The sequence below is a fragment of the Rhyacophila brunnea genome, unplaced genomic scaffold (assembly GCF_057557595.1).
Source record: "Rhyacophila brunnea isolate RB1 unplaced genomic scaffold, BYU_Rbru_1.0 scaffold_13, whole genome shotgun sequence".
NCBI lineage: Eukaryota > Metazoa > Arthropoda > Insecta > Trichoptera > Rhyacophilidae > Rhyacophila > Rhyacophila brunnea.
The window spans coordinates 375,340-387,488 of NW_028232785.1; the positions used below are offsets into that span (position 1 = coordinate 375,340).

At 36.5% G+C, this 12,149-nt stretch overlaps 1 protein-coding gene across 3 annotated transcripts in view; it reads right to left on the reverse strand.

Annotated features, from left to right (window-relative positions):
- Nucleotides 1-6,078: 6,078 nt before the first annotated feature.
- LOC147076064 (uncharacterized) overlaps nucleotides 6,079-12,149 on the reverse strand; it is a 28,182-nt gene continuing 22,111 nt past the window's right edge. For all 3 annotated transcript variants that reach the window (XM_085941548.1, XM_085941549.1, XM_085941551.1), the window contains exons 11-13: nucleotides 11,302-11,548; nucleotides 8,137-8,232; nucleotides 6,079-7,256 (exon numbers count right to left, since the gene is read on the reverse strand). In XM_085941548.1, coding sequence (XP_085797674.1) covers nucleotides 7,062-7,256; nucleotides 8,137-8,232; nucleotides 11,302-11,548 — 538 coding nt within the window. In that variant the 3' untranslated portion in view covers nucleotides 6,079-7,061. The remainder of the gene's footprint in view (nucleotides 7,257-8,136; nucleotides 8,233-11,301; nucleotides 11,549-12,149) is intronic.

The following is a 12,149-nucleotide window of genomic DNA, read 5'->3' on the forward strand; positions in this document are numbered from 1 at the left end:
TAACCTGGCATTGAAAGGTGTATATTGGCAATGAGGCATACGACCAGAAACTATACATGCATGCATAGATATGTGACAATATTGCTCACAGAACTGAAATAGGATGGAACGTGTCCAAGCGCCTGAATAGTATTTCCGCAATGTGACCTCAAAGTGCACCTTTTCTTTGGGCAAAGTGTGCCACTAGTGCACACATATACGTGTGTCAAAAAGTCAACATGGCATCGAAAGGTGCATGTTGGGCTTAAGCTTAAAGCAAAATGTGAGACAAGATTGCTCACAGAACAGAACTGTAATGGAATGCATCCGGATGTCTGCACAATATTTTCGAAGAAGACCTCAGTGTGCCTATTGTTCAAGCCAATGTGTGCTACCAGTGCTCACATATGACCCATAAAATATAAGTGAAACATTTTTAGTGTGGTTTAACAACTGTAGTCATAAAAATATATATTCTGTACGTTGGCTCGTCGAAACATAAGTCAACAATTTTGTCAGTATTAAGTATGTATCGCATAATATGTGTGTTTTGTGATTGTTCATGTAAATATTCTGAATAATGATAGTTTGGTGTATTCGAATGCCTCTCTATTCCCAGTAATTGATGCTGTCTGCCAGTGATAACTACATTCAGTGGCGGAACTACATTGTGCAAGACCTCATGTACGCCTTAAATAAAATAAAATTATATTAACAGCCTTTCGAAACATGCATTGAGGGTGAATGAACAATTCTATTGTTTCAGATGTTTGAAACAGAGATGTTTCTTAAACATATGTACACATGTGCGATCCCTCGTTTCAAAGAAAGCGAAGAAATACATATTGTAATAAAACGATACTGAACTTGGTTACATGTAAGAGCGAAGCCACATGGGCGCTGCGTACGCGTTGCGTCGCGAGACCGCTGTATTCTGACTGCGAGCGGAAGTAAGAAAGCACTGCTGTTGCACACTCACTCCCACTCGCATTTGAAATACAGCGGTCACACGACACAGCGCGTATTCAGCGCCCGTGTGGTTTCGCTCTAAATTGTATGAATGCAGTTTGCCGTAGCACAGTTCACCGTGAGCTGTTGTATAGGAAACAGGGTTACATGTAAATTGTACGTAAAACATTTCAACGTGAGCTTTCTATCGGAAAGAGATATACGGTCTCCAATTTTATTATATTCAATATGAACATTAATTCAATTTTCATAGCTGATTTTGGCAAGATTCATGAATTAAAGAATGAAAACCTAACCTAACCTAACAAGTAATTCGGTATATCGGCTATTTTCAAAATTTGTTTGCTGCTGGCTTCCTGTAAAGTGTAAACCGACAAGAATCGTGTTTTATTTAACATGAGTTTTATGTCAGTACTATACGACTCAGAGGTTGGACGGTCTTTAATATACGGTCATATATTTCTGATACAACATCTCACGGTGACGTGTGATACGGCAAACTGCACACATACAAGTTTCCGGTACACGAGGAAACAGATGGCTGTATAGCATTGTGATCAAGAATTAACACGTTCGTGCAGCATTTCACCGTGGAGTAAGTTGTATGTATGTTATAAATCCATTTTGATATTTGATACTTACGTGCTAACCCACTTTTGAATCTATACAATATGATTGTATTTTTAATTTACTTAGGTAGGTACTTACCTAATTTCTTATATTCTGGTGGTTTATATTTTTACGTATTTTTTTTTATTTCGATATGAATTTTACCTCAATGCTGTACGGCCATCTGTTTCCTATACAACAGCTCATGGTGAACTGTGATACAAAGAACCACATATGTACAATTTTTGGTACAAGTCGCTTATGGGGAAGCGAGGCGGGAACCGCACTAATAGTCATAGCTGATTTTGGGCAAAATTCATGAATTCAAGAATGAAAACCTAACCCAACCTAACAAATAATCCAGTATATCGGCTATTTTCAAAATATGTTTGCCGCTGACTTCCCCATAACCGACTTGTACCCAATTTTTAGTCAAGCAATCGGCAGCTACGCATTGACACTATGATATATTATATTCTTTAGTTTTTAATGATGTAAGGGGTTTTGAAGTTCCGCTACTGCTTACGTTTGTACTATAATAATATGAATGTTTTTGTTTTGGTACAAGTCAATGTTATGAAAAGTAATTCGTAACGAATTCAAGATTTTGATGTTTATCTTGGAAGAATCGACTGATTTGAATGAATATATAATTATTGTGTTCAAATATTTTGCGGTTTTAGACTGATGCATGCTTTAATTGCTTATAATATAATGAATCAGCAATGTGAAATGAATTGCAGCTTATTTTATTTTTAGTTTATGTAGTCTATTTACAGCTTCACTTTCATATATTTAGACCTTTTTTTGAAGGTTTCCTTCAACATCTTTACCCTGATGAAGGTTTTGTGCTTTATATTAGATTAGAGGAAGAATCTCTGTAAACTGTAGTAAAATTTTATACAATTATTACAAATATATTCTCTTATTTACCTATTATAGGAAATTTTATTTTTTTAAACATACATACCTTTATAGCAGGGGCTCTCAACCTGTGCGACAATTACTATTTTCGCTTCTAACCAAATATTACCAGATGGCAACACAAACAAAGACCCCTCCAAACCAACTCACCCTGCACTACAAATCGTTCAAATTAATCAAGCGTATCACAAGGCCCTAGATTTGGATGTGAAGCACCAGCAGTCGTTTACGTCTGGGAATGTCTCAGGAGCAGATAGAAGAAGTTTAGAAATGATCTTTATTCAGCTACATATTTTTTCCAACATAAATGGAAACTGCCATTCTTGGTGGTATTGGCTTGTGAGTCTGATAATTATATTAGGAAGAACTAACCTGTCATTGGTAATGCCAAATGGGAGGGCAATAACTCTGTTCGGTAATAACTAAATCGCTTCGGATGTTGATATATTCCACTTACATAAGGATGAGTCTAAGTAGACGTTGTTTGATAGATTCGTAAAATAGTCTGCTTAGCTCATTCGGTGTACTTCCTTCTCAATATTTTATATTTACACTTTTCTACTGTTTAATGCTGATCTATTTCTTTTTTTTGTATTTATATTGCTTTTCTTCTAAATATCATGTTGTGAACATCTTAACACTTCAATACCGGCAAAAAATAAATAGAAAACCCTCCCTCACCGGCATGATTTCAGAAAAATCTTTCATTACATAGTATTGTACTAAAATGCTTACAAAAGATATATTTATGGGGACATTGGAATAAAACTCGGATTTTTTTACAATGCAATCAATATTTATTTATTGTGTGGTATTTTTGCCAGCACGATCCTTTGTGAAGAGGCACATTGCACTCTTGACAAAGGTATCTGGTCTCTCCTCACCTCTTACTTGGCAGACTTGCGATGGATACTGTTTTTTTTGTCTAGAACATTATTCTTTTGTCTAAAATTATTGCCGGTGAATTCATTTAATTCGGGATTCGGAGAATCCGAACTATCTCCAAGTGTCTCTAACTCTCGCCAACTGTCTCCAACTGTCTAATAATTTGTAATGTTCACTGTATGTAAAAGTAAATAAAATTTGAATACTGAGGTCGCCACGCTCTGAAGTGAGTTTTGACCGAATTTACCGATTGCCATAATTTAATAAAAAGCACGGAGAATTAACATAAAATAAATATATTTAATGGTTATGTAATATAATACAAAAAAAAGCTAAAACAATACGGACATACAAAAACTATGTAAAGAGATCTTCACGTTAGCAATAAGACACTGCAAATATTTTTAAATGCTATAAAATTGGTTGGACCGACTTGGGCATTTCTTCCCTCTCGGAGCACATTCTCAAACATACCCAGAGGATGTGGCTTGTATCATGTTGGTCAGATGACAAGTCCAAGCTTGAAGAGTTTGGCAGTGAATCCGTCGTGGCCAGTTAAGAACTGACTGGTGTAGTGGTCAGGAGTCAACTTGGTTTATCACCAATTTTCTTGATACGTTAAGGAAAAACAAATACGTGTGCCTGCCCTAGGAAGAGGCATCCTGCTTTCGCTGGCAGGTCTTCGACGCTGCATCCAGCGTCATAAGACGTACCAGCGCATCTATTCTATACACAAGACTGCTTTCGGCCGCTACGGCAGCTATCTAGAGTAGGTTTGTATCGAAGTATTAGCACTTATTGTAACAATTAAAAGCTCTTAAATTCTTAAAGCTCAAAAGCTGAGACCTTTGAAGCTTAGTAAGATGCCATGTCTCACAGCCATACAGGAGCACAGGGGCCTTATGTTAGAACTTGCGAGTTGAAGTCGCCCGGTCGACATGACGTCATACGACATCATTGTGACGTACTACCAGAGGGATAATAGCATTCAAGAAATGAACGCTACTAAAATACTGGCGTTATCCATTGTCCCCATACAAAAATAGGTGTTTCAGCATAATAATATCTATGGTGAGCAGTGTGCGTTGGGCGGCTTACCTCGAGCGTGTATTGGCTTACGTCATGTCGTCGGGTAACTTCAAATCACCAGTTATAACATAGGCCTGCAGGTAGCACACACGCGGTTCACCCATAGCATACCAAAACTATTATGGTTTGGTTTAGGCAGGGTTTAATTGATTTTCCGTTTTTATTAGCTCGTATTCTTATTTGTTCGGTGGTTGTTTATCCAGTACAAATCTTGCAATCGATTTTAAACTAACTTCCCGACTAGCTAGACATTTGAAACTTTTAGAATATATCAGAACACGATGCCAATGCATTCTTTTAATACTTTTAGCCATCTTTAAGTAGAATTGAATTCACATTTTCAGTTAATTCTGTTTTGTATGAAAAGTTATTTCGGAAGAAATCCGTAATCGAATCCACTATTATTGGTTGCTAAGTGGGTGGTCCTAGCAACTAAATTATTAATATATACATGGCGTTACTATGGAAATCAAAATGACATTTCAGTATTCTATATTTGTTTGTTTTTTATTTACTTCATATCAAGTACAAGTTTGAGCATATTGAGCATAATAATTCAACAGAAAATTTAAAAACGTCGTATATAAAAAGTTCTTTTTATCTTGTAATTATTTAAAAACTAACCAATAGTATCTATCTGCAATTTGTAGTCTCAGATCAACGAAAACAAATAAGTATGAATGAAAAATCATTTAAACTCTACCCTTCGCCACTGCTACGGGCTAGCCTCTTCTCCATAAAGGGATCGAATCAGTAAATAAAAACATTGTCATAGTTTAAAATAAAATACTTTATTATGGAAATAAAACTCACTCAAAAATATATAATATTATTTGTCATAATTTAACTTTTTTTTAAATGTTATATATATATTTTAAGTATGTAAGTACAATGTATTATTTTATATAATACTAAATCAATATTTGGACATTTTGAAATGAAATCTTAAACAAAACACTGGAGAAACTGAGAGAAAATTATCCCCTACAATACAGGCCTATAGGACTGGCCCAGCAGCCCAGAAGTATCGATGAAACTGTCAAGTCCACGAGATATATATTATAAATCGGCGTAACAAAACACTTAGATGTACATAATGTCAGGAATTTCAAATATCTATAATATTTACTTTTAAAACTAAGTTAATTGAAGGTTAGGTTAGCCAGTGACGTCCCCGAGGGGGTAGGCAGGCCACGCATTGCATAGGGGCGGCAAATTACATAAAGAATACTGTTATTACAATAAAGACCGTAAAACCTCTTTGGTTCATATAGTACTGAGATAAAATCATGTCTAAATAAAACACGGTTCTTGACGGATAACATACCTGTTATGCCAGCGGCAAACAAATTTTGAAAATTGCCGATATATTGGATTATTTGTTAGGTTAGGTCTTCATTCATGAATTATGCAGAAATCGGCTATGAAAATGCTCCACGAACGTGTAATTTTTTCAACCCGGTGCTATAGAGATGACCGTATAGTACACGGTTATCTCTTTCTGATAAGAAAGCTCATGGCGAACTGTGCTATGGTGAAATGTAATATGTACAATTTACATGTAACCTTTCCATTTGGAAAATACTGACATCTTAATTTAAAAAAATCACAAGGGCCTCAGGACCTCCACGTACCTAAAACCGTCACTGGTTTAGAGGAGGTTTCATAGAAATGCTCTAACCCTCGGTTGATGATAAATGTACTGTCCACCCAGAGACGTCACTGATGTTAGCTCGTTTTTAGTGACGTGTTAAACCTCTATTATTAAGCTTTTTGTATATTTTAACACAGCGGGTTTAAAACCCGAAACATTAAATAATCAAATGATTGTGCTATAATATTTAGTCTGAAATATAGAGGTATTAAATATAAAGAGGGGCAAGGAGTCGGCTTTCTCAACAACAAATGATTATAATAGTATTATGGTTGTACAGTGCAATTTCTAAAAAGTGGCTTACACGTCAGAGCGCTGTATATAGTGTGAAAGGATAGGCATAGAAATGGGGATTTGTAGTCAAGTAGACGATTGCTATGACGTGTCCGCCAAGTATAATTTGTTTACCGGAATATGTAACAATGCAAATCGATATAGTTAAACAGTGACATCTATACAATTTCAATGGAATCCATGAATCATTCATCATGCGTTTAAAATGTACAAGAATATTCAGAATAGAAAAGATTTAAATTTTTTATGATACATCTGAAGCTCTACTGTCCAAGTGTGAATCAACTCTTTTTTTCTGTCACGCCATCGTTTACCTCCCTCCAACAAGCAGTCTTCGCCGCTGCCTCACAATGTGCCTATTATTCAAACGACGTGTCCTACTAGTGGTCATCAAATTATCATACTGACCCTTAATGTATGAGATCGAAAAGTCAAAATTCAAGAAATGTGCATGTTGGGCATTTTGCCACAGAGTAGATAACTAGTATATGCAGCGTGATAGACATCGCCGAATTGGATAAATATTGTCATGGAGAGCAACTAAAAGGGCCCCCTAAATCCCGGTGGATCGTCGAATCGATTAAGTTCGTAGCAGCGAATAGCCAAGTAGCAAGGTGAATGTAAGTAGCTAGATGATCTCTTCGTCAAGCAATACACCTCATTTGTCGTGGGGAGCTGCCTCTGGACTGGCATGCGGAAAAACTTGGGTAACAACGCCGACGCCTTTGGTGTGCAGGCCCTCTCTGAACAGCAAATGGGCCCCCGTTTTGACATACTCCGGGTGCCTGACAAAGCGGAACACTACGGGAGCCCTGTCTTTGGCTCTAAGTACGCTGTTTGCCGCCAGAATGCCCTGGAAAGAGAAAAAAAAATGATTATACTGTCATTATCGCATTCAAAGAGACGTTAGAATACAAAATCATGAAATTAAAGTGGACACATTAGCAGAACAAGTCAAAGATATTTATATAAGTTTGTAAAATGCGCTTTAATTTGTAATACAAATTCATTTTTCAACGACACATAACATGCATTAATTGCATCTGGAAACTTGTACGTATGCAGTTCACCGTATCACACTTCATTGTAAAATGTTGTATCAGAAACATATAGCCGTATATTAAAGACTGTGTCCAACCTCTTTGGGTTGTATAGTACTGACATAAAATTCATGTCTAAATAAGACACGGTTCTTGTCGGTTTACACTTTACAGGAAGACAGCAGCAAACAAACTTTGAAAATAGCCGATATACTGGATTACATATTTGTTAGGTTAGGTTTTCATTCTTGAATTCATGAATTTTGCCAAAATCAACTATGAAAATTGAATTAAAGTTCATATTGAATCTAATAAAATTGGAGACCGTATAGTACACGGTCATCTCTTTCCGATAAGAAAGCTCACGGTGAAATGTTTTACGTACAAGTTTCCGGACACGAATTTAAATACGTAGCTATCAAAACAATGACATCTAATATATTATGTACAAAAGTTCATAGAGTGTAATTCAATTACTGGAATAAATTGTTTATAACTTTTCATACAAAACAGTTGCATGTTTGAATCCTGTTTCAAGCAGAAATGGGTACCTATGTAACGATGTGAAAACTGCTCTTCACTTATTATTTACTTGTATACTGCTACGTTGCTTTAATCTTTTGCTCTTAATTGAATTGGCACCCAACGTTGAGGTAGAACTAGGCGCACTGCAATAAGTATGTTAATATTCACCTCGATAACCGCCGTCTGCCTGATATTGCCGATGTGAACCGTGGCCTGGAACCCTGGATATATGGCCGTGGAATGGTACAGCACCGATACGGTGGCCTGAAAAATAATAATTAATTATTGTAATATGTTTTAATAAAAACTGCATTTCATTCTTCTGTTCGCCAGTATTTAGATAAACGATTTTTGATGATAACAAGAGGAAGTCGTTTAAATTAAACCTTTTAGTATTAAGCTGTTGATGGCGATTTAACCCTTAGACTGCGTATGGCATGTAAACATGCCATAGACTTTATCTCGTATTTTTGACCAAACTAGAAGAGACACTTGTGGATAATATGCTTTAAAAATTAGTTCAAACCTTTAGGTAGACATATCAGGCAACAGATCATAAAAATGTCAAGTAAAACACAAGGAAATATATTTTTGAAAAGAACACTCGTTATTCAGTTGTTTGAATCGCGCGCCATTGCGAAGACGGGTGTACTAGATGCGTCACCAGGGTTATCAAAACAAAACATTGGTCATGCATCGAAAAGTGTGCATCGATAATATTTTTATTTACCTTTTAATTAATTATTATGATTACGTTGGTGTTATGTATTTTTTCTTAGTGATTTGTGATCTCGAAAGAAACATATTGAAGATTTGTTTTTAGTATTTTTTGTCATTATAAATATATGTGAAATAATTATTTCACCCGCCAAAATGTCACTACCACATAATATTATCGAAGAAATAATGCTGGAAAATATTTTATCGATGCACAGCTCTCCAGTTGTTTGGCTTTGTTCATTGTTCCATGTTTGATATTTACATTATTATAATGGGTAATAATTTATATTTTTTATGTGCCACGAAACTGTGTTAGCTCTGTTCACATGCCTGGCGATTATTCGACAGGCCCTTTGAACAATTAAAAAGCCGATGGCGCCTCATAAATTATATTATAATAGTATTTTAGCAGTGCGGTAATTATTTTTAGTGTTATATTCTCCAAAACATCCTAATGAATAAGTGGATGACAACATTATTTTATGGTGACGAAAATAAATATAGGTTCAGAATTTGAAACGGTAATAAAATTTGAGTTTACGACTTACTAAATGCGATAAGCGATAACCCACTGATTATTCCACAAGTGATTTAGTAATATATCTGTCATAGACCGTAACCAACTACACGGCAGCATGTATTCAACACAGCCCTGTGTATAACAAATACAAACGCGTCGAATTGCTCGGTAGTATGTGTAGAAACCATGTATGTGAAGACTGGACGGCCGCCATTTTGAACGCGCGGTCAAAGCTTGGATAATTTTTAGCGTCTTCACTTTCTTCGATTTATTTTAGTGAGAATGAAACGAATATAGTTTATTTCTTGGTGCATTTGGAATAACTGATATATAGTTCATCTAGTAATCTATTTTTTAATTTTGGAATCGATCTGTTTTAGCTGTAGTGACCGTTTTAACAGATCAGTTGACTGAAAATAAATTCCCGCGAAAATGGCTCGCAGCGAAAGGGTTAACAATGTTTTTAATGTGGTTCAATAGTTGGTAGCTACAGAAAAATTAATATTTGGTAGTTGGCACATCTTGCAAAATTGCACTTGTCATCCGGAATGTTAGTATGACCTGAAATTTGTATGAATACAGTTGGCCGTACAGTATTGAGATTAATTCATGTTGATTCACTCTAAATAAAATACTTAAAAATAGGTAGGTAAATAAATTACAAACACAATCATATCAGTATATATTTATATAAATGATAATAATGAAACTTGAAGCTTTCGAGATGTGGCTGTATAGACGCATCCTCAAAATTCCTTGGACTGACCTGGTGACAAATGTTGAAGTTCTCAATTGAATGGGAAAGGACCGAGAAGTTATACGTAGTATCAAAACCAGGAAACTACAGTACCTCGGCCACATTATGAGAGGACAAAAATACAGCATTCCCCAACTTGTCATTCACGGAAAGATCAATGGGAAGTGTAGCAGAGGACGCCGCCGCATTTCGTGGCTTAAGAACCTCCGTGATTGGTACGAGTGAACTGAACACTGAACTGTTCCGGGTAGCAGACGACAAAAATAAGATTGCCTTGATGGTGGCCGACCTCCGCTAGGGGATGGCACAATAAGAAGAAGATAATAATGATAGCGTTATTATCAGATATTTGATACCAATCAATAACTGTGTCCACGAACAACGCATTATTTTTAAATCTAAATGATATACTGCCATCTCCTTTCGGTAAGACAGCTCATGGTAAACTGTAGATGGCAAAATGTAATACAGGCGGTCCTTGTTATCCGAGGGTAATTATGGCCGAAAAACTACCTCTTTTGTTTTAAAACGGGGACCAAAATTACTTAGTAAATGAGTTTAATTCGGACACGTTTAGAAAATAAAAAACACACGAGCAAGACAGAAATAGCATAGGAGTGTGTGGAATTGTAAGATTGAAAGTGACTATTGCGTTGTAACGTCCCAGGTTCGAATCCTGGGTCAAGCAAATACACATATTATTGTTTTTCAATTTATGTTTGGAGTCAGAGATTGGACCTAATAAGATTGAGTAAGTGGCTAACATCCATTTCTCGTAAAAACAGAAATCTGTTGACAAAAACCTCTACTCTGTGGAGGCCCATATGACCTTATTAGGATCGGATATGGTCAGTATTTTCTGCATTTTCCTGCAAATTCGTAACTGCGAGGACTCGGATAATGAGTACACCCTGTGTGTACAGACCTAAAAACTTATCTGAAGAATGGGATGGGGGAGCCACTGTCGAAAACTACCCACTCAAGACTCGTAACAGGACAAAATCTGACATTCGAATGAAATTTTCAAAATGGCGTCCTATGGTAGTTTGTAGTTCCATTTTTGGCCATTCTACAGATAAGTTTGTAGGTCTGTACAACTTTCAAGAAAGCATGCGAGTGAAGGAGCCCAATGCAAAAGGCACTGGGTTTTCATACTGGGGGTCACAATACCTTGTTTTGGCCGGGCGTAGCGGCGTCATGGTAGCTATAGCAATAAATGGGGTGATGTTGCAGATCATTTAACGTACACCAATAAAAATGAGATAGGAGAGAAATGACACGATTGGCTGAAGATTTGATTTAAAACTATTTATAACGGCTATCGACTCTTCAATACCTGGAAACAGTAGCATCCTCTTGGGTTGTTAGGATCTTCCTTCAGTATGCCCTCGTCGATGTCTTCGGCGGAGAGATCGACGACTTTGCAGCTCTCGGTGCGGATTTCTTCTTCTTTTTCGGGTGGTTTGGTTTCATTTTCGTTTGGCTCATCGTCGAAGCCCTCGATGGAGTCTATATCGAGATCGACTGACGCCGAGGGAATAGCTGCGGTGTTCCCAAACGAGGATACGAAACGACTCGTGTATCTGTAAAAGGAGACAGAAAATTGTAGACAGTTAATATGTATCTAGAGGTCAGGTGACATATTGTCACAGGTATAATGTGGATTAAAATCATTTTCTGAGAAAATCATACAAATTGGTCTTATTGACAACATGTTCTTTCACGTTTTTGAGAATATTCGATTTCCCTTGAACTGAAAATGTTTTTCGTTTCCGAGACAAACAGATGTAAACAAAAGAACAATACAACACTTATACAAACGCATTGTGCAACCTTGGTATGAGGCAATGCAGACATGTCTATAAATTGAAACGCACAGATGCGTCTGGAATTAAAATAAATTTTGAATTATATGAGCAGTAAATTGGAGAAAATAAAAATGTAAAACCGTGAATTATACTTATCGCGGTCCGTCATTAATGACTAGTTCTGATAAAACCAATGAGGTTTGATTTTTTCGCTGCGTTAATGTAGACGTTCGTACAAACGAGAATTGTACATTGCCCACCATAAGTTTGGGCAAACCCGATATAAAATTTCATCGCCTGAAAACTACTCCATACTAATCAGTCGATGCCGCATTGGCTGCATACCGGCTAATGAATAAGCCCGAATGTTTTACGA